We start from the raw sequence: 23,833 nt of genomic DNA on the forward strand, positions 1-23,833 counted from the left end.
AAAAAAAAAAAAAAACACAAGTGTAACGAGGCCCTTTACGAAGCGGATGGCACCTAGGCTAGGCCCGGAGAGACGGGGCACATTTTATTATTTAGTAGCCGTCAGTGATTACTAGTATTTAGTAAGATTCTGGACAAGTATATCTGTACGTAAGGAAAACAGTACCCATGTTTAATATCTTCTATATAAGAAATGTAGGACAAAATTAAGAGAGAAGGATCGAGAAGACGAAGGAGAAGCTAGGCGGTGTTACATATGCATGATGTCACACGGGGACTTCCGCTCATTGAATACATGACGTGACGTAGTTGCGATACGTCGTGCCCTAAATCTTACAGAATACATTTTCAACATGGCGGGGAACCCCATGCCAGTCGTTCTATAAAACACACGCATTACGCAGACTTAGCTTATTTTCCCTGCCGATCTATACCTTCGACAACCTTCCTCGCCACTATCCCGAGTACTGAGAAAAATACAGCACCGTCGATCTTTGCAAGTCGTTGAAAATCACCGACCGTGCGATGTAGTACGTATACCATAGCTAGCGCTTGGTGTGGGTGTTCCCTCGTCTTCAAAGCCTTATTTAAATGAGTCTGCACTTTTTCCTCTATTTTACGCTCCTTCTTTAAAGCCTACTGATATTTACCGCTTTTCCAATATACCACTATAGTAGCGACCTAGTCCGAGCAAATGTAAGGTTTTGGCTCAGGCTTTTTTGCAATAGTTTTATTGCATTTTATCCGTCTGTCTAGTGGTCTACAGGGAAAAGTACACCACTAGAAAAACTATTTAAAAAACGTTAAAAAAGACGAGCAAAGCAAGCTCGAGCTAACATACATTTGCGCAGAAGTAACAGGCTGTCTTCGGAGCTCTAATAGTTTTCCCCCGCCCAGCTCAACAGACAGCCCGAGTGTAGGAGTGTTACGCCTGTAGTTTTGCACGCCAGGTGTTGATTAAACCCTAATTTAACTCCCGTCGTGCAAAAAACTATCGGGAAACCTAGCTGAGTCGGGCGGGGAAGAGCTTCCGTAGCCCCGAAGAGAATCCAGCCCAACCGCGATAGACCGTGGACACACCAGGCTACTGGTGACCTCGCCTATTAATTACACCTAGCTTTGTTTGACCTTTGTCCCTACCTGCCAGTGTAGGTGTACCTCCGTCGCCATCATGGCGTTTGCCGACTCACATTTCCGACGCGAAAGGTAGCCAGCAGCGTTTGCTATATCACGAGCTACAGAGAGCTATCCTTTCTATGTATCTGCGATGTGCTATACTTGTTACTCAAAGCAAGTAGTGGGCCACTGTAAACCATTTAGAATGAACGTCCGGGTTTTTGTTAGTTTAGTAAACGTTTAGCCTACATTCAAAGAAACAGCAGGCATGATTCAAACATTGGTGCTAAATTTGTTTTCTTACCTCTGGTCAAGATTTCCTGGTTGAACAGTTGTGTATGTAAACTTGTGGAAAAGTTGTATATCTAAACCTTAAAAATGCCACGTATTCTTAACCTTGTGTCTTCTAAAATGGAGAGCATTTGACAATGTCTTTGTGACCGTGAAAATGTCTGTCTTCCTCAGCAAAATGGACGTGCGTGACCGCAACAAGCTCCGCATGAACCACCGTCTCCTGAAGAGGACGGTCTCCACACACTACATCAAAGGCTACCTGTACGAGAAGGGCGTGCTCACCATCGACGATGTGGACCGCATCGACAACAAGGCCACGGAGGAGGACAAGATGGAGACGCTGCTCTTCATGCTGCCCAGGAAGGGAGACGGCGCGTTTCAGAAGTTCTGCTCGGCCCTGAAGGAGAAACAGGACGGGACGGCGACGTACAGAGAGGTGGCCGAGAAGCTGGAGTCTACCGTGTCGTCCTCGGAAGAGGAAAGGGAGTTCCAGCAAGGTAAGGGAAAAAAGGCTGTTCATATGGACGTACAGAATCTGTGATTTGCAGCTACAGTGTGTTTTTTCACAAATGCAAGATATAAATGTATTTTTTTTTAATTCAACAATATAAAAATAATACACGGGGTGGACAACTCCAGCAGATCGCTAATTTTAGTCACACTACCGACAAATATGATAAATAACAAAACAAAATTACAAAGGCAATATGCCTGTACCATGAGTCCTTGCCGCAATGACTTTCAACTTGGACTCTGGACTCCACTTCAGTGCCCATGTGTGGCTCTGTAACATGTTTGTCAGCGTGTCTGTACATGTATTGTAACGTCAGTGTGTATTTGTATTTGCTATGTATAAAATCAGTGTAATTCAGCTTGGTTGACTTGTGAAACTGGCTGCAAGGCTGATATTATTAAAAAAACTTGAAACTTGAAATAATAAGAAAACAAAATTACAAATAACAAAACACCAAATGGGTAGGATGACAGGTTATAATGTATCAATATAAAAATTGACTGATTTTTGTAGACAGTTCAAATGTTTGGTCGGGTATAAATGGCATAAATCGCAAAGTTACAACATGCATGTTAATATCAGAACACACGTGGTGTGAACCCTTCAGTAATAAATTGACACAAGCTTCTCCAGCTATGTTGCGTAAATAAAAAACGTTGCCTACAAGGTTATACAGATTGCCGAGCAAGGTCTTTAAAGCTTTCTTTGGTGGTTGTATAGTGGGCAGTATAATAGTGTAAACGTGTTAACATCAAGACACATAACCGGATCTGTTCCACAAGAGCATATCGACTGTGTCTACGAGTAAGAAACAAAGGTCTGCGAAATATTTCCCGAGCTAGCTATGGGGCTGACTACGAGGTACCTAAGTTACCAAGGACCACACTTTTATGTGTACATGGCCCATGAGTAAAGTCGCTAACAGCCGCTACAGTTAACTATTGTTGACGTGGTAGGTAGAAGGTCACACCAGCCACTCGTTACACAGGGCTAGTTCATTATTCATCGCACTATTTTCGTAGATCAGGGGAGGGAGTAGATAGACTCACGCCGCAGAGAAATTATCATGTCGGGAAGGAGTATGAATCTGCGGCAAATGTTTGACATGAACACAGAGTAGCCCCCCTAGTACATGTACAGGCCTCCATGTGGGTGAAAGTTTTGATACTGCGTTTTGTAGAGAAGGTTACACCACCAGAGAAGGTTATACCGCCACGGAATTACCTTCTCTGCATGGCGGTATAACCTTCTGCACAAAACGCAGTATCAAAACTCCCACCCGTTCGGGGGCCTGCACAGGAGGCTAAACACAGAGCAGGCATAATCGGAAGCGTCTGATAAGTCATATGACACTAACCATTCATATTCTGCAGTGGTAATGTCTTTTTTTTTTTTCTTTGAATGAAAAGGAAGCTCCCCCGATGTCCGCGAGGATGTTGCTCGGTGGGACCTCCTCCGTAAGCACCGCCGGGACATCGCCACCTGCCTCGACACGGAGAAGACCTGCCTGCTCCTCCTCAACTCTGACGTCCTGACCGACCGGGAGCGCACCGTGATCGAGCGGGAAGAGTCTCCACCGGAGCGGGCCCAGACCCTGCTTCGCATCCTCCCCACCAAGGGCACCACGGCGTTCCACGCCTTCCGCCAGGCTCTGAAAGATCAGCGCCGAGACGACCTGGCGGCCCTCCTGGCTGGCGAGCCCGGAAGAGTTTACAACCCCGTCAAGAACTTCGCCAAGCCGGTGAGCCACTTCTACACCTCCGAGGACGCCAGGCAGGTCAACCTGGCCATGGAAGGCGGGCGGTTCGTCGTCGTGCTGTCCGGCATCACCGGCTCGGGGAAGACCCAACTCGCCCTGTGGCAGGCGCAGCTCTTCGTGGAGCGCCATCCGACAGCCGTGGTGTGGCGGCTAGACGGCCACGACAAGAAGAGTTTCCTCACCGACAAACAGAACCTCCTTCAGGCGCTAAAGGAAAAGGTCCCGACCGATGACACCCAGCTGGACGACTGCGTGGCGAAGGCCCTCGACAACCGGAAGACTCCGGTCCTGCTGATCATGGATGACCTGGACGACGGCCTGTTCCTCTCGCCCGCCTTGTTGAAACCGAGAAAGGAGTCAAAGATCCTGCTCATCACCCACCGCAAGCGTCTCCAGCAGCCGTCAAACGTCTCCATCCCGGAAGACTCCTACATCACCGTCAACGGCTTCTTGAAGGAGGAGGCGGTGGAATTTCTGCGGATGAAGCTGCAGGACCATCCCGCTGACGAGCTGCGGAGTTTGGCGACGACGTTCAGCGGTCTCCCCCTGGGGCTGGCGGCCGCCCGCAGCTACCTGTTCTACGCCAAAACGAGCGTGGAAAACTACCTGACTCTTCTGGAGAAGAGAGAGACTGCGTCCAAACTGGAGGAGAAAGCGGACAAGTAAGTATTGTTGGATCTGAATATTCCATTTTAGATATCAACAATTTATCTGATAGTGCTATATCAGTTACTCAAAGGATCACCTCTACTGCCATCTGAAACCAACACTCAAATTCTCGCTATCACACAGTTATACTTATCTAAAACTAAGCGGTGTCTTCACTAACATTATTTTGTTTAATTCTGTTACTGTACATCCGACGTTACCCATTTGATATTTTTGTCTGATCATTTTATTAATTATGCTACCACTACGTATTGGTTTCTTTGAATGTTGAAATAAAAAAGTATCATTGACATGTTATTGTAACTTACTAGTAGTACTAAGTCGTTGTTTCAAGTGCTACTGTTAAACATTGTTTCTAAATGAACTTTCGTATATTAGTAATTCGAACCGCCTGTGATAATAATAAAAATGACAGATAATGTATTTTGACTTTATCAGGTGGATGTCGCAGTTCTACGAAAGACCGGAGGACCAGAAAGCTGGCAGAAACCTTTTTGCAGCCCTGCGTCTGGCAGTCAGCAAACTGGACCAACAGGTTAGCAACTTTCCGAACGAAAACGAAAAAAAAATATTTGAATTGGCAACGGATGTAACGTTATATAAGGGACTGCCACGGAGCGAAAGAAAAAAATTGGCGTTGTGCGACAGAGCTGTAAAGGTTTCTCCTAACGCAAAATTTAGGACCGTAACACGACCTCCTCTTTTCTCTTCTTCCCCTTGCAGACACGGTCCATGTTCCAGCTGACCGGCTACATGGACAAGAGCAGGATCCCCATCGTGGTTCTGAAGGAGGACGTGCAGGACTCCCCCGCCATGAGGAACGTGGCGCTCAACCATCTCGTCATGCAGGTGGAGGACCTGTCTCTGGGGACGGTGGAGGGCATCGACAACGACCGCGTCCTCTCCGTTCACGAGGTGCGATGGTGTGGGGCTTGACGGGGGTACAAAGTACAAAGCTGTTGTCTAGAGAAATGTTGCAGTTAAGATCACGGAATTAAATCTGGCTGACCCTAGGGCCACGCAATTCAGTCTAACAAAATCGTTTATAAATTTACTGCAATGTGGTTTTGGAATTTCCCTTATGTTCATAAATAAACCACTTATTATTAACGATCATTATCATAAATGACAACCATGAATATGATATGTACAAAAATGGGAATTCCATTCGCGCTGTCTCTTATATATAGAGTTTTGTATGGATCAGTTTCAAAACAAAAGAAAGGTTGATCAGTATTGTAATAGAATATTAGTTAAGCTTTAATCATATCGCTGAAACCATTGTCTCTTATCTTGTCCACTAGGTGACCCAGCTGGTGATGCGTCTGTCGTTCACCGAGCAAGAGGAGAAAGAACGTCTGAAGAAGCTGCAGGACATACTCCTCAAGTACTTCGTCAAGGACAACCGATACACCAAGTACGTTACCGATGTCCAATCCATGTTTTGATCTTTTGGTGCATAGATTATGCTTTGCACTTTTTTTACATGTGTTTTGTCAACTGTATTTATCATAATTTCTTTCACGTTGACAATTTTGGGATATATTTAGTATGTTACAAATGTTTTAAATTATCTGATATCCATGCCACAATGTATATGAATGTAATGATATCCATAGCAAAAAAAACGTCATTTTTAATTTAAAAACTAATGTAGAAACCGCAGTAATGGAAACCAGACAGGCGATGTCTACCAAAGCTGATTGTAGCATATTCCTTGGAAGTATTATAAAAACGCACAGACTTGCTTTGTCACATTTATTCTAAAAGTGTTGTTTTATTCTTTTGTGATTTGTATGTTTATATTGTAATCTGTATTGTACTCATTTTGTTTTGAATAGTCTTGAAATGAAAATTTAAAAAAAAAATCACTTCGCAGATCCGGCAGACTTGCTGAACTCCTCCAGCCGCATGTTGGAAAGGCCCTGCGGTACGCCAAGGCCGTTAACGACGACGGGAGGTTCTCCCTGGCCCTGGCCCGTCTGAGCGAGGTGTACGGCTTCATGAACACCCAGTGTGGGATGCCTGGTAACGCCGAGGAACACCTCAGGGCCGCTAAGGTACGCAGGACATGTTAGAGAAAGCTTATTTGAACACCGTTCTAGTTGTTTTCACGTGAGCGTGCATACAGATTCAACACACACTACAATCTTGATCGTCCTGGACTAATTAGTGTGAGTTGCCCCAAGAATTCACTAAGATCTTGAAGTCACTAAGATCTTGCTTGATTGATAACATGCTTTATTTAATTTACTACTATTTGGATTATACTTAACTATTTTATTGTTTCTTTGTATATTTTCATATATTGTTGAGTATGTTGACTTTGGAATATATTCTGATGTTGTTGTCCTGTTTGTATGGTCCTCCCGGACTTCGTGGAAAATTTCAATAAACAGTAAACCAAATAATAGACAAGTAAAAAAAATGCTGAATTTCGGTTTAATTTTTTCCTGACAGGATCATATTGAGGACCTCGCCAAAATCGACTGGCGGGACGTGAACTACCAGGTGATTGAAAAGCTCCAGGCACACACCCGCGGTTACATCTCCATCGACGAGCAGGGCAGCGTGGAAGAGAAGAGCGTCAAGGAAGCCGAAGTCCTGTACTGGAAGCTATCCGAGGCGAGCAAGCGGCTCCCCGACGAGGTTTTCACCACCATGATCCAGAGCCGGGTGATCGTAGACCAGGACTTGGCTCTGTTCCGCGCGCTCGGCAAAGCCCCCGCCGGCCTGGCCGAGTCCGTCAGGAACAAGGAGCCGCTGACACAGGCGCAGTACAGGAAGATGGTGGAGGACGGCATCGCCATTGACGTGGAGCGCATGAAGGAGGCGTACCTACCCGAGCTGTACGCCTCCATCAACTACTCACTGGGACGCTGCTTCTTCTACATGAAGGTGTGGAGTCATTCTGACCATCTCCAGATTTCAGGCAGTGTGAATGTTATTCCACTTCATTTTAAGAAAGTTTATTGTGAATTCAATCCAATGCCAATGGCTCATTCCAAAGACATGATAAAATTATAGTAAACAGTAAAAATAACCATAAATATTACTAGTAATGCTACTTTTAATATAGTTATTGTTGGGTTTGATTTCTTTTCTGTGTACAAATTAGTATGACATGCCTGACGTTTTGTGAGAAATACGAATTGGGAGGTGTTAATAGAATTTTATGCTCCTCTGCATTTTCTGTACAATATTTACATATGCTATCGTCAACAGATAATTGTTTGTTGTATATCGTTAACAGATAATTAATTATATATAGTTGTCTTTGTGGTGATCTCATTATATTATCTAATGTCTTCAAACGCAGGAGAAATACGCAAACGACCCAGCGGGAAAAGACAGTCTCATCAGAAGCATGCAGCTGGCCTACTACGTGTGCGACCAAATCAAGAAGCACACTGGGATACCAGTTCTGCACAGGTACCTTTCTGAGACCAACGCACTTCTGTACCTGCGTCTGGAAGAAGAAGGAAAGGTAAGCGAAGTGCACGTGATTGACACTTGATTTTAGCTTCTGCGAGGCATCGGGAAGCTGTAGCCTCCTTCGGAGACTTGTACGGCTGCGGCGTATTTATATTCGGGGAGCGACGCGAGTTGCTAGTATGCCAGGGAGGGAGTCTTTTATTGGCGGCAAACTCCCTGTCACTCCCCACAAGTCTGCGAAGGAGGCTAGGGAAGCGGCTAGAAAGAGTAGAAATTGGCCAAATAGACGATATTCTAGGGGAGTTGGTCCGCGTACAGTTTGCCTCTCTTAGCGCGGACCAACTCCGAAGCCTGATAGAGCCTATATTGTTTCGACTATTAGAGTTGACTTCTTCAATTACTTGTCTAATATTCCGAACAACGTTACTGCACGTTTACATTCAGTTCAACTGTGCTGCTATTTCACAACCATTCATCAAGTCCGCGCGTTTTATTTCCAGAGTCCAGACGACCTGAGGAGGGATATCAAGTACGCCACGAAAAGGTACTCGGAGTTCGTGGAGGGGAGAGGAGAATACTTCGAATTCGGCGTCCTGAAGAAGTCCGGCCAAGACAGCTACAGGTATTCTAAAGTTTTCGCAGTCGAAGATGATTGTCAGTATCTTCATAAACGGGGCCTCATGTGGTTTCTGACTCCAAAACTGGGATAAATCCAATTGGCCACTTGATCATGCATTTTGCCTAATAGTATGTAGTGCAGTCTGTAGTGTTATGCTGGAATTTTCCCTTTAGTAGTATTCTAAATGGATCATTATCTCAGTGTGTAATTTATTAAGTATTATTTGTGGATTTTGTTTTCATTATGTGACTGTAATTCATTATGTAGAATCTGTAACTGTTTTATGCGTAGTTAGTATTATGTATTGACCCTCACAATAACTGGCTGCCTGATGGTCAGAATAATTGAATAAAGATGTCCTTTTTACAAAACCAAGAGGTTTATTCAGCCGATGTTTTGGTGACCGTCTGTCACCTTCCTCAGAGCAGACTGGTTCACATTGTACAGCACAAGTGTCGCTGTAATAGATTCGTCCCCAAACGCAAAATATCTACATCTCTACACCTCTTGGTTCAGTGACTTACCAACCTGATGACACTATTCACGGACGTCAGATTAATGTATTCTTACATCCTCAATAAATTAATCTATCACAAGTATAATTGATATATCTCCAGCGAATCATATCTCACTTGAATATTAATTTTTTTGATCTTTGTTTTACAGCCTGATGATGTGCCAGCGCCAACTCGTGAAGTGCTTCAACGCGCTCATCAAACTTTCCGAGACCGAGGAAGAAAAGCTGGCGTATTTTGAGCAGGCACAGACCGAGTGCAGGTAGGAATTACAACAACATGAGCGGCGCCACATCTTTTTTATCAGTTAATGCACGGGTGCTAGCCTGTAGCTATTAGCTTGTAAACAAAACTGCGCAGGGCACAGAACATATCTTGGACACACACATGCCACTCTGAAAACAATTTATGGAAGTCTATTTATTTATTTATTTATTTATTTCTGTTTTATTTATTTAAACAGGGTAGAAACCTCAGTGCTATTTAAAAACCGTCTCCCAAGACTCTATCAGAAGCTCACCCACCGTCGAGTTTTTTTATAAAGTTTGCTGGACACTGTTTTCGAGCCCCCAAAAAATAAGTAGTTTCATTTGTACTCATGTACCAAGTGGCCAAGTGCATTTTAGTAAGAGACACTGGAATTGATTATGATAACTCAGGAATGATTGATAGCGGTAATGTGGAGGGAGATCTGTGTACTAGCTTAGTCCCGGCTGTTACAGGCTGACTAGTAGATGATGGTGACTAGCATATATATTTCCTGTCTTTTCAATGTACATAACATACATGTAGGTACAGAATGACCGTCACGTATCATGCGTTCTGAATTTTTTTTCCTGTAGGAATATGATCATGCAAGCAGAAAAGCAGGTGGAGAAGGACGCCTATGGAAAGATCGTGGAGCGGCCAGAACGTTTGGCAGTTTTCTACAACACTGCAGGTGGGGACTACGTTTAATACTGCTTTCCAACATATACCTTCTGCTGTAGCATGCATAGGTTTTGGACCAATGCCGCTACCACATGTCGTCAATAGTCATTGCAAGTTAAATGGTATGTTATTGAATCCAATGAGCATTCGAATTTTCATCTGTTTGCTGTTTTTCTTTTTCGAATGAAAACTAAATTCATTCATTCTATCATATCGTCCACAAATAGGAAGGTTTTTTGCTGACGACGGCGACAGTAAGAAACTTGAGGAGGCTCTTGACTGGTTCCAAAAGGCGTACGACCTCGAGACCGAGAGGGGCAAGGAAGACTACCCCCTGTCGGACGCCCTCTTCGGGCTGGCCGAAGGTCTGGTACGGCGTAACCACGGCGACGATCTCGAGAAGGCAGAGGGCTACGTCGGCGAGCTCTTGGAGTTGTACAACAGAAAATGGCCAGGCAGGAAGGATCAGATCAAGAAAGCCCAGGAGATACAAGTTCAGATTGCTCAGCTGAAGTAGACACATAATCTTGCTCGACGAAATGAAATACTGCGCTGAGCCCATGTGCACAGAATCATCTTTGTGTTGAGCTTTTCCGTTTTAAGTTGTGAGTTCGTGTGACAAATGAATGTTTTTAAGTTACTGTGCAGAACTTGTTTGCACACAACTATATACTAATGATTTGGTTGTTACTTGATCTTTTTATTTAAAGGTGATAATGGATATTAAAAGGATTTGTATGGAGCTTTTTAAAACACAAATCAGTACAAAAAGTGGTGATTACATGGGGTACGTAATTTGACGATCGTCATTCCGCTTGAAAAGACCGGCAACCTGGTAACCAGACCCCCGTGAGCTCGGCGCTATCTCTGCGGCGTTGGTAGCGTCACGGGCCGCCAAATCAGTCCCCAATCACCGCGCGCCGGGGGAAGCTTTATGCAGGCGGTTTAGTTTTCTTCGCTTATCGGTTTCTCGCTCTGGTCGGCGCGAGAAGCCAGCGGATGAAGATAAACCAGTTGGATATAGGCCCGTGGTTATAGCTCGCCTGTGCTTAGTAAAGGCTGGAGTAGAAAAATCACCCAAAAGCCCACCCTAAGGTTTGGTACCCAGGCTAGGCAACGATTTACATGCATTCAAAGAAACACAGATCAACAAACCTAAGGGCTCATGCCAAAAAATTGCGGCGAAAGTAATTCTGTGGACACTTTGATTTGAGACACATTTAAGACCTGTCCTCCGGCCTCACCTGGCCAAGAGGTCACTAAAAAACATCGGCAGAAAAGACATGGGCGATATCTTTATCGCCGAACTCAGAACATACCGGCGTAGGGTGTTGTAAGAGCGGGTATACTGGTGAGGACCGCCGGCCGACAGGCGCGGTGTGACGCGGCAACTTATTGTAGTTGAAACTAACTACGAAAACGACAACAAACATGACTTTAACAGCCTATGATAAGGCATGCTTTTACAAGTGCTTCATATGCAACAGTTCGTATTATCGTTAAACGTGACAAGTACCGTAATGTATTATTGTCGGAAGACGACTAGATTTTGTTCGCCTAATATTATAAAGCACTAAAATGGTATCGTCATATTCAAGATATTGCAGCAAACATGAAAATGTTACGATCTACTCAAATTTAAGTCAATGCTTTGTGATCGTAGGGAAGTGTATCAGTACTGTTTTGCATATAAGTGTTTGAGAGTGTAGACATCGTCTGTAATAATAATCATTTAATGTATCGTTTTCATTCATCATAATAACGGAGTAAATACAGCTACGCTGTGTACCAAAATACTTATCCACTTGTTGTGTAATTGTGAAACAGTTTACATACATATTGTGTTAATACACGTAGATCTAGAAAGTGTGACTGACATTTTTAATGGTAATTCATTGTGATATTAGCAAGAGACGTTATTCCCCAAACGTTTGCTTGTAATAATCACATTTTAATAATAATTTGTTTTTTTATTGTATTCTATATGTTGGGTAACGATATGTGCGCTAGTGTGTTTTTGTGCTAATTAAAGTTTCTTTCTCCTCAATATTCTGCTTTTTGCTAACGTGTTTCAAACAGTGGTATGGGACGTTATCAACTGCGTGTGCATTGTGCTGTATTGTTATTATTTGCAACACACCAAGTAATCGTCAAATACATGATCTAATCCATATGTACTTCTGAATACTTGAATAAAGCACTTTTGCCGGAAGACCTTTTTCTAGTGACATTTTTCGTCCACTATATTACCAGTGAAAATCTTGAATACTGTACCATACATAGAGAGAGATAATTTATTCCTACCATGAAGGGACAAAAAACTTATAACTATGATCAGCGCGAGTGCTATTCTTATAAGGTGCTTCATGAAAAAAATGTACATTCATAAAACTTAAAGGCAAAGACGTTTTAACTGCCACTTGAGACACAGTATTCTTGATAATCTTCATTCAACTTCTGCTTAACTCCTCTCACAAATGTCTTACCTTTTTTAGGCCAAAATAATAGGAGCCCAGTGTTAGAAAATAACGTTAACCACCTATAGGCTGCATTTTACTGAGTTATTTTCAATATTGCAGAAGAAAACCAACCTGCCATTTTGCAAACTGTAAAAATTAAGGTTTGGGGTTCAATGGTGTTGGCTTGAATTTGAATTTTATTAATGTTCTGGAAATTTCGCATGTATCTTAATTACATGCAAAATGTATGCCAACAATGACAACATGCAATTTTGTTTTATATGTCATGGGTTTTATGTCTGGACTTATAAGTGTGTATTTGCAGAAAGTTTTTCCAAAGTGCAAAACAAACGTTTGACATTCTGCAATATTGCTGGTGAGACTGGTGAGAGAGAATATTGCCGGACACTGCATGAGAAAAAGCATTTCTACCACTGGAGCCTGACTGAACTTGACCAGGGTAAAGTTAATTATTCTGCAGCATGCTGACGATTGTTAAACTTATTTCAGCTCATCAGGCTGTACACAGTGTGGTGAACCACCCCACACATGGGAGGCGTATTCCAACATGGGACAAATATTCTATAAAAATATCTCGATTTGCACAAAAACGTCTGAATCTGGCAGTAAGCCACCTGGAATACTAAGAAGTTAATACGCTGCACCTTGGAAAACGTGTGCAACCTATGGGATCCAGAATGATATTCTCAATCACGCCTGGGAGTTGGTGACTATGTTAGAAATTCCTCCAAAGCTTGTAAAAGTTCATGCCTATCCTATACTAGCCACCCACTCTTGTATTAGGTAGGTTAGCCTTATAAAATTGTAGTCAATATGTACTAGTACCCTGTACAATTGTTGTGCAATTAAGTTATTATTATGTCAACTATCTCTTTATTCGACATAGGTAACGTTATGTCTTTGGCAATTTGTCGTTGCTTAAGTTTGGATTTATTATATAAAACAGTATAATAGTATAACAAGCGACAAAAACACACAAGTAAGATGGTCCCAGTCTGTATGGTAAAGTGTGTAAGGCATATAATCTGAACGGTGGAAATCCGTTGTTTATTCCAAAATAAAAACACTATCAGGTACATTATAAACGGGCTTAGCACGTTTTAGCACGGGGAAACTTTTCATAAAACTGTCGCGGACTGAAAAATGATACAGTACTCACTAAAGGAACTGCAAAGTACACAAGTCAAGCGAAGAAACGCGACTGTCCTTGTCCTTAGAATGAGTCTTCACCAAGGTTTTGCATACAGCGTACAATATACCCTTCCATGTGTGCCTAGGGGCCATACCAACTCGGGGTTTCCTATGGGGTCACTGTCTGGCAAAATGCAGACTTCGATTGCTGCAGTGATTAATTCACAAGATCTGACAGCAACAGCCCCACTCCTTAATATAGGACGTGCGTGTAATACACAGAAATATACTGTTTTGCCCTCGTGAATGATTATGTAGCAACAGAAACCACGTAGTAGCGCTTGGGCTCTTCAAAACCACGCCCACCGACACCGACACCTGGCACACGCTCAGGCGTGCGCAGAGTGCACCTGTATCGACACTACGTCACAAAAACAAACCGCCCGATGGAAACCGAGTCGGTTAACCCGGTGACCTGTGAATGCGGTGCTAGTTCTGGGGCCATTCCATTTTTCTAGAGGGTGCGGGTCATATTGTACGTTGGAAACAAACACATTAAAGGTACGAGTATGACATCAGGGTAGTTTCCGGAGAGTCAAACCGTCAAGTCGTATGTATGACGACAAGGTAGTTTCCGGAGGGTCATACAGTCATTGCAAACAGTTGCGTGTTGGGAAACACGGTCTGCTATATAAATGTGGTTGCAAAAAGTCGGAGTTACCAAATAACGTGCACGCAGTATTCAAGTTCGGACGACTTACTCTGGGTAAGTGCAATTTTTAATTAATTTTAAGTCTTTGCAATATTGCTGTGTTATTTCTTATTGTGCTTGGATCTTAAGCTCAGGTTGTACTACCGATTATACGTTTTGTAAGCTGCTATCATCTTAGCGAGATCTGTAACGTTATTTTTCTAGATTAGCATGATAAAACAATGTGCTAGTGCACAATTTTTCCTTTGCATAATGCTCGGTGGTAAAACATGCAATCTGCATTTGTATTAAACAGATCATAGTTACATTCTTGGTGCCTTTCAAACCTGTTTTTTTTTTTAATTAAACGTGTTACAACAGGCATATTATTACTTGACGTATTGTGAGCTTGCTTGACGATTTCCAACGTTCAGTAACACCAAGGTCCTTGGTACATGGTAACATATACTATTTTGTTCACTGCATATCCACAAAAAAAAGTGTAGAAAGCGTCTTAGCATACCGAATTCTGATTAATGTCTTGTCCACAGAATTAGAATTGAAATGAATTTCAGAAATAACTGCGAGAGAGAAAATTTGCATTTCTTTGGAATAGTTACAGAGCTCAGTTGGTATTATACCATGTGTAGTAACACACCATGTGTAGTAACACATCACTGGTTAGAAATGTTAAAAAGGCCTTGGACATAAAGACCGTAATCTTCTTTGGACAGCTTTAGAAACCAATAATTTTTGTCCATCATATTATGTATATAGAAATTTTTCGGTGATATATGTGTATGTAGTTCTACAGAGATCCTCTGACAAATACAATTTTCTCTTGATTTTATTTCAACTAGATGTTTTGATTTTAATTTTCCAGACGCAGTTGTTTAGGTTTGTGAAATCTTGAAAACGAGCCAGAAATGATGAAACTATTCTTGGAAACAAAAAATTCTGGCTTCATTTAAAATCAAGGATTCAAATTAAGTTGACAAAGGGTGCCGCTTTTTTGTGATTTCGGTTTTTTTTTTAATTCCAACATGCAATCACCAGACGCGGTGACGGCACACTCAAGTTTTTTCAACTTATATTAATGCCGCCACCAACACAGGGGACAAATACATGACAGGACAATACTCATTTACACCTGAGCTAAGTGAGGAAAGCCGTGTAAAGTGCCTTTCCCAAGGGCACAAGATCGGTGGCATGTCAGGACTCGAACCCGGGACTCTAAGTTCCGAGTCGCGTACACTGCCGCTATGCCACACGACCCCACTATTTCGGTTTGAGAACAAAGAATTAATTAGTTGATATTTAAGTTTTATTATTTTTAACGTAATCGCCTTTCGACCTTTGTAAGATCGAGATGTCCTTGGGCTTTCACACATCATAAAATCATATCATGAATTAAGATGAGATATAGATGCATGGATTTGTGTGGTGTTGCACGTTGTCGACATAATGCAGTATGTGAGATGACTTGTATTCACCGTTAGTCTACACCAGACTCCTTGGCCATAGAGGGTCCAGTTTGCAGGCAAACTGGATCCCCTATATATGGCCGGCAAACTTCTCTGGCCAAATATATTTAGGCCGATTGCTACTATTTATTCAGCCTGCAAAGGAGCCTGGTGGAGACTTATTCACCGTAGCCACTGGCACGACCGAATGTCGCTTGACTATTTATAACCACCAAGCAAATTGAGCAGGGCATACATGTACGTATGTCGTCGTTTCTTGCAAACAATCTTATTTTCCCAATGTTGATACATATGGACAAGTGCTTTGTTATAGCATCTAAGTATATGCATTAGTTTTCTTTGCAATGTATTTGTTGCTGTTAATTCTTTTTAATTATTACAATAGTTTCATGATTATTATTTGTTAATTCTGAAGGAGGTGGGCTCTATATAAGCCCTCTAGGCTTTCTACTTTTCCCCTTTATTCTTTGATTATTATATGTATACTATATGTGTGAAAAAATAAGAAGAAAACAAAGTGTTGTGCTAACTTTTCGTACGTGCGTTTTCAGGTAACGGTCACGTCTTTAGACCGCACTTTAATAGTCCAAAATGGCGACGAGCGCTCGGCCCGAAATCGCGCCCCGACCGACTAACATGAGCGAGCCGACTCCTCACTTCTTACACACGGCAGTCTGCGAGCAGCTGAGGGAGAAACTGGAACGGGAATCCTCGCTCACGATTCTGCTGGGAATCTGCGGGTCCGGGAAGACGCAGTTGGCGCTCTGGCTGGCGGCGGAGTTCAAGCTACGGCACGGGGACGCTATACTGTGGAGGTAAGGCTTTTGTTTATTCCAACATTTCGACACACTCAAGTTTTTTCAACTTATTTTATGCCGCCACAAACGCAAAGGACAAATACAAGACAGGACAGGACAGGACAATACTCATTTTCACTTGAGCTAAGTGAAGAAAGTCGTGTTAAGTGCCTTAAATTTCCCAAGGGTACAAGATCGGTCGGTGGCCTGTCAGGACCTCTTGGTTCCGGGTCGAGCACACGACCGCTGAAACTTATTTTACAGGTTCAGTAGTAGTCCTCATCAAAGTTACGCCATGTTGATTTGATTATATCGATGACATCCTCTGGGAATCCCAGAACTGATGCGTGCGTGCGAAAGTTTGTCTTCATTAAACAAAAATTTGTCTTCAGTATGAAATCTACGTGGTCATGAAGGTTGAACAAATGACTAAATATATTCTATATTCTACACTATTCATTTTTTTTCACATCTTCTTCTTTTTCTTTGGAATTCATATTGGCATTCTACGACATTAGTATCGTTTTCCTATTTTTTTTAATTTACGGCATATATTTGCTCTGCTGCAACTGCTTTGTACGATTTACAGTATGGTTGAAAACTTTTTTTGAAAACGGACGAAAATTCATGCGCGCGCGGATGTCAATCGTATAATAAAAATCAACGGAGCCTCATGTCTATGAATATTTAAAAAATAACTGCAGAATATGGCGTTGAGACAAGATGTGCTAACTTTTCGAAAAGGCAGTGGAATTGTTATGGCGTTGAAATGTCTGATGCCTTTCTACGTTGTGAATTGAATGTTGTGTGCACCTCGTTCTTACATGTACTAAATCTGCAATAATGATACTTCTTAGTTTTGCAAATATACAAATATCTTTGCCTTGTTGCTGATACCGATGTAAAGCATCAGCTTAATGACCGAATCAGCCCAAGAAAAGATATAGAAGTTTAGTAGCATATACGTGGAGAAAATGCTATTGCATTCATATTTGTCAATTGCTGATGTTAGTGAATATTACAATATACGCTTTCCGTGAAGGACACAACATACGCTTTTGCACGAAGACTGCCTTTTGCATCTACATGTATCATTATGTATATCAGTCAAGGACATTATACTTGAAACGTTTTCTTGTAGATGTATGTAGCTTTATAGTTATGGGGCATTGGGCAAATATCAGATCATACTTTTCCCTTGTTATATAAGAGAAAAAATGACTGAACAAGCTTATATGACCTTGTCTTTATCTACGTACCCGTGTTATAATTCTAGAAACGCCACAAGTTGGTATGTTTTATACAGTTAGAGGTCGACTGAACAAATTATAACCAGAACACGCGATTTTGTATCGCTTAGTTTTATACAGAAGCACACCCTGTAATACGTTACGTCCTTGGCCTATTTCCGATCGGCCTGAGAATAGTAAAATTTGCCGCTGACATGTATTCCGTACGTCGTCAAGTTGCCGCATACACATGCACATGCACATGCATTTTCTGTACGTAGGATTTAGTTTTGTTCGCTGTAGTGTGGCGTCGGGTGGCGTAGTGGTAGAGCGCTCGACTATGAAACGGCGAGACCCGGCTTCGATCCCGAGTTGTACCCCGCCCCAACGTTGTGCCCTTGGGAAAGGCGCCGGCACTTTACGCAACTTTCCTCACTTCACCCAGGTGTGAATGGGGACCTAACTTTGGTTGGGGAAAGTCGTATTGAGGTCACTTTGTGGCGCCAAATGGCAGCCGCACAGACCCTTGCGACAGTTCCACAAAAATGTGTGGAACAACTATGTTATATGTATCATGTGTATTATGTGATTGTAAACCCTGCATCAATTCAGCGCTACAAAAGGCTGCGATTGCACGGGTTATTTTTGACCAACAAACCATTTATATATAATAGTAGACCATACGAAAGCCCCTGTATTTTTTCTAGTCTAATCTTTTGTATCTTGACAAAAGTGATGATTTTCGCCGTAGGTTGGACGCCAGCAGTGCAGACAGCATGGCGAAGACCAAGGCGGGGCTTCTCCGATGCCTGACTGGGCAGACTGGAAAGGAAGGAGAGGAAGAGGACACCGCGATAGAAAACGTAAATGTGAAACAAACTTTTTATTTCATACCTGGAAACTCAAAAGGGCCATTTGACATTTCCTTTATGCCCAGTACATTTTCATTTTTACTCCATTGCATTCTAAACATTCACTTGCGTGGGATGTAGGCTGATTTTTGTTTGTTTAGGAAATAGGAGAGACACAGAGCTCAAGTGAACCATACACGCTGGCACTCTTACCCTCGAAGAAGACGATGGGGCCACATGTTAGAAAACTTTATTCAAGCCCATCTGGTTTTTCTTTGTAGATACATTAAGTCTAGCTATAAAGCGTGTAGTTGAAGAAAAGTTAAGTCATAGAAAAAGCGTCCAAGGTGTTACAGACTCAGTCCCTATAACTGCTGGACCGCCAACTGTTTTCGAAAGTAAAAGGACATGTTCCTCTTTTGCTTTCGAACGATGTTTGCAATTCATTAACTTGTAGTTTGAGTCTTGTTTAATATGTGTTCTCCAAACTTAAGCCTCGGTCACAACCCGCCGTGCGCGTGCTTTTTGTTCGTACGTTTTATTGAGGGGGGGAGGCCACGTCTGCAGGGAAGGACTGGCTTGAGCAGTACGTCACCGCACGTCACTCTCACGGTTGCGCAAGGTGTAAGTATGTGGTCTGCACGCCACGTCTGGCCGTGAGCGGTTGCGTGCATCGTTCGTTGCGCAAGTGGTTGGTGAGTTGTACGAACTTACAACGTACGATCTCTGAGCGATTGCCACTTTACCGTATGCAGGCCGTACTTACACGAGCTGCTTACGTACGGTGCGTACCGGTACGTACAGGGCACGCGCGTACTAGCTCGTACGGTGGGTGAATCCGCCCGCACGCAGAGAGAGTTTTACAGGCACTTAAAGTGCTACGGCGTGTCTGCGTGCTCCCAAATCTTTGACTCCGTACGGAGGTGGTACTCACTGTGGGTACCAACACAGACCTCCCAGCCTGCATTAAGCAGGAAAGAAAGGAGGATAGAAAGAACGAAAAGAATTCAAGGAATGAACGGTTGAAGTGTCCTCTCAGAACCTCAAAACTTTATTCACCTGTCTTGGTTAATGTATTTGGAAAGTTTTCATTTCTAACAACAAACATAGTTTTGTAAACGTTTGTAACATAGAATTGATTAGCAGCTGTATAAGACATGAAGTACAACATGTATGCTGAAAGCAGAGACAAACGACTCGTGTTCTAGAACTAATGTAGTATAGGTCGAAACTTTTGGTATGCGCCTTTGGGTACTGCATGGAGTTAAAAAAGAGAGGTACTGAATATGCCTGGTTAATGATTAAGTAACTTCTCAGTGGGTGACAATACTGTACCATTTCGACCTGGGAAATGATGCGTTTTTTTTTTAATATTTATCAATTTATTATTTTCTTTTTCTTTTTTTGCTTTACAAAATCGGTTTTGTAGTATACGTACAAACAAGCCCATGACAAGGATCGAGTTAACGTTACAGCTGGATACCTGGTAAAACATTACATTCTGGGCAGAACATGTCGCTCTGGAAAATATTTCTAACAACTTTAATGATAACCTTTTTTTCCTTCATTTTTGAAGTATAGTATAATAAACAAAAAAGTATACATATATATATGGCACTGAACTTTTTTTTTGCTTTAGCGTTAGGGAAATGCCTTTAACGTTGGCACGATCTGTTCGATTTGTCACGCCTAAAGATAAAGTATGTTCAGAAAAGACCACCTATAGTTCATGCATGATCAAACCATAGTAAGGTAGTAGTTCACAATGTTCCACAGCTTCTATTGCTGCTCTTCGAGTGTCTCAGAAAAGGTGAACAGGTCGGTGGTTGTGGTCTCTTGTATGTGACGCAGTTTTTTTTACGCTCCCTTCTCGTGCGTCTCCCGGCGCTCCTCCTTGCCGAGTTTACCTGCTGGCTCCATCCACACGGGGCTGGCGGGGCGGCCTGCTGGCTCCATCCACACGGGGCTGGCGGGGCGGCCTGGTGGCTCCATCCACACGGGGCTGGCGGGGCGGCCGAAACGCTTGGCCTTGTCCACGGTGGCTCGCACCTTCTCCTGTATGGAGGAGAAACAGGAGTACAGTCATGTCACATAGGCCAGCCACAGCCCTTTGGTAGTGCGATATCGATGTAAAATTGTGAACATCTCTTTACGCTTTTATTCCGTGTATTATTTGTCGGATATACTGTCTGTTCTGTGTTTGTCTTTAACACCCAAGGACGATAGGACGTAGGGGTTATGTTTTTCACAGGCAGAAAATAATTCTAGTATGTACCTGGCGTCTCTCCGCGGCATCTGCCTGACGTGCCTCCAGTGCCTCCGCTGTGGCCGTCTTCGCCACTCGGGCCCGACGCTTCTCCATGCGGGCCTCCATACGCCTCCTCTTCTTGCTCTCGCGTGTAGCTATCGCATCCGACTCGCTCATTGTCGGTTTGATGAAGAAAGCGGTTGACTTTGCATCACATGGCTTCTTTGCTGCCTTCCTAGCAGCCTGGTTGGCTAATTTCCGGGATCTCTTGGCAAGAATGTCCTAGGTGAATATTAATGATGAGTACTTGTCTCAAAGTTTCGTTTCCTATTGTTCTTGCATTGGTCTGTCAATCCTTCCATCTAGCTTTCCACTCATTTACGTACTTCTTTTTACGTTATTTTTGCAACATATATTAAAAGATAAACTTACCCGTCTCCGCTCGTCTGCCTCATTCAACTGCGTCCTCAGTTCGTTGGTAGTTCCGGCGATTCTCTTCTTCACCATCTCCCGCCTCTCCTCCATTTTGCGATCTAACTTCTCCAGCCTGACTGGGCGGCGCGGGGGCGCGCTTTTCGACTCGAACGCTGAGGCGGTCTTCGGGTCCGCCACCTCAAAGGCCACGGAGGTCGGCTGGCATTTGATTGGGATTACTCCCGCCTGTCGCAGGTCGGCTAGTACGTCGTCCGACGACTTGGTAGACCTGGCTTGGGACAGCGGAGCCTGCACTACTGGCACGAGGAATACTTCTGGAATAAACCGAAGTACGGTTAAGCGGCATGCACTGTCGGTCATGGAGCAGCGAAGTCAAGAGAAAAGTGGTATCAATAGACTTGGTTATGCCGATAGAGTTAAAAAGACATGAATGGCAAAAGCTATTGTGTTTATCTTTGGCGGTATTACACTCATGAAGTGTCCTGTTGTAATTACCATCCGGTAACGCGGTGAGCGCGGTGAGAGGCGGTGCAGAATTCAAGGGTTACTATATCAGATTCCGGAGGGTTCACCGCAAAAGTCCTCGATCCACGTTACTTACCGTCATTCCCCCTGTCCATAGACATGTCCTGAGGCTCATCTGACTCCCTCGGTCCATCATCATCTCTTTCTCCAGCTGGTGTGACTTTATTGGTTTTGATCATCGAGCAACAGCTCAGTATATGTACGATAGTTTCCCACATGGCGTCTGATTAGGACGACGTTTGTCAGGGAAATGTGGCCAGTGGAACGTTGTTGTTCCAAAGATCGCTGGGAGACAGAGAGACGTCACAAACGGTGGACATCGTGGATGATTCGAACATGTAGAACGGGGGTGCCATATTCACGACAAGGTAGCTTAAAAAAACAGCAACATACGGACAAAAAACATGTACGTCGTGTTGTGCCCCTCGCTCAAAATGTTGATGGGTTCTTTAGTAGAAGTATAAAGTATAAAGATATAGAACAGCAGCAACGGCTAATGCATAAAACCACTTTGCGAGGAGCCAAAAACAGTTCCTCAAGCAGCTGGATATGATTTTGGAAACGGTCAGACGCTTCAGGTAGCATCCACTACCTTTCGTAAACCTGCCATTCTCCTGAAGTCTCTAGTGTCATTGACGAACGGTAGTGCATGCTATCTGAAACGTCTGACTGCTTCCAAAATCATATCCAGTTGATTGAGTAACTGTTTTTGGCGTATCTTATTACCTGGATTTCTAACTTTTACCGACGCACTTTGTGATAGCATTGCAGCTGACTGGCGATTACTATGATATAATATTGTGTAAGATTCAAATTTAAAGTTCTAAAAGACATGTTTATTATCGCCGAACCAACAGGCTATAAGACAACTGAAGGTCCCCATGTTTGTTTTGATTGACGACCTCGACGAAGAAGAAAGGCTGCCGCCATTTTTACTCAAGTCCCAGCCTCGCTGTCACGTCGTCATCACCACACACAACCGGAAGTTACTGAAGGGGAGCATCATGGGACCGGAAGTCATCCTTGTGAATGGGTTCAACAGAGAAGAGGCCTTCAGTTTCTTCAACCAAGAGTCGCAGGCACAGGTATGTTTGTCGACTTAGACGTCAAATGATTGCCTTCTAATTTTTCTTCTTTTTTGTCCTAAACATTCTTAGATGTTCTTGTTCAAGTACAATATTTGGCGTTGTAGCAACTTGGTTGACTTCTAGTAGCAATGGATGTAAAAGGTGTTGTTGTTAGTTAGTACAATACAGTACATTACATTACATTATTTATTAAGTTACACTGTGTTGTATTATTCGTCCTCATCATGTTTTCGGTTTGGTTAATTTCTGCACACATCTTGCAATCTACTTTGTTACTTATCTAAAATGTTTCCATACGATTGTATTATGTTTTACTCACTTGGAAATCAGCTCATGTAGCTCTAGAAGCTACCCAGATGTCTCAAAGACGAAATGAACATATAAATAGATAAGTAGTTATTGCAAAATTTTAATGTAACATTCCTTATTTTTTGTACATGACATATGATGCGTAATCAGCACCTCGAATCATAGCAAAACGTACTTCATGATTTCATCATCATCTTCAGGGTTTTGACAGAGCAGAGGTGTTGACGTTGGTTGACAAGTTTGACGGACTGCCCCTGGGTCTGGCTGCATCCCGAGGCTACATGGCGAGGTGCCGAATCAGCCCGAGGGCCTACCTACACTTACTGGACGAGAAAGCCGCCGTCAGCAGGATTGAAGAGGAAGAAAGCAGGTTCTATCATCATGTTTAATTTTGATAACGATATTACATAATAAGTCCATGCTGATTTGATTATATGGATGGCATCCGCGCGCGAATGAATTTTCGTTTCGAAAAAAGTTTTCGACCATACTGTTAATCCTACAAAGCGGCTGCAAAATGAGCAAGAACTGTATATGCCGTAAATTGCAAGAAAATATTGGAAAGCGATTATAATATCGTAGAATACCAAAATCAATTCCAAAGAAAAGAGAAAAATTTGAAGAAATGAAAATGAAGAGTCTATTATTCGCCATACCATACATTGTGTGTTGAATCATTTGTTCAACAATCTTCATGAACACGTAGATTTCATAA

General features: G+C 42.9%; 1 protein-coding gene across 1 annotated transcript in view; it reads left to right on the forward strand.

The window, feature by feature from the left end:
• The first annotated feature begins 418 nt into the window (after nt 1–418).
• LOC109462411 overlaps nt 419–23,833 on the forward strand; it is a 32,157-nt gene continuing 8,742 nt past the window's right edge. The window contains exons 1-16 of the mRNA XM_019758957.1: nt 419–529; nt 1,581–1,906; nt 3,333–4,344; nt 4,790–4,886; nt 5,075–5,266; nt 5,656–5,768; nt 6,231–6,411; nt 6,812–7,249; nt 7,671–7,838; nt 8,287–8,408; nt 9,072–9,182; nt 9,763–9,860; nt 10,078–10,269; nt 16,318–16,451; nt 22,552–22,806; nt 23,319–23,488. Of these exons, the coding sequence (XP_019614516.1) occupies nt 525–529; nt 1,581–1,906; nt 3,333–4,344; nt 4,790–4,886; nt 5,075–5,266; nt 5,656–5,768; nt 6,231–6,411; nt 6,812–7,249; nt 7,671–7,838; nt 8,287–8,408; nt 9,072–9,182; nt 9,763–9,860; nt 10,078–10,269; nt 16,318–16,451; nt 22,552–22,806; nt 23,319–23,488 (3,614 nt within the window). The 5' untranslated portion in view covers nt 419–524. The remainder of the gene's footprint in view (nt 530–1,580; nt 1,907–3,332; nt 4,345–4,789; nt 4,887–5,074; nt 5,267–5,655; nt 5,769–6,230; nt 6,412–6,811; nt 7,250–7,670; nt 7,839–8,286; nt 8,409–9,071; nt 9,183–9,762; nt 9,861–10,077; nt 10,270–16,317; nt 16,452–22,551; nt 22,807–23,318; nt 23,489–23,833) is intronic.

The sequence above is a fragment of the Branchiostoma belcheri genome, unplaced genomic scaffold, assembly GCF_001625305.1.
Source record: "Branchiostoma belcheri isolate BF01 breed outbred unplaced genomic scaffold, Haploidv18h27 scaffold116, whole genome shotgun sequence".
Classification (NCBI taxonomy): Eukaryota; Metazoa; Chordata; class Leptocardii; order Amphioxiformes; family Branchiostomatidae; genus Branchiostoma; species Branchiostoma belcheri.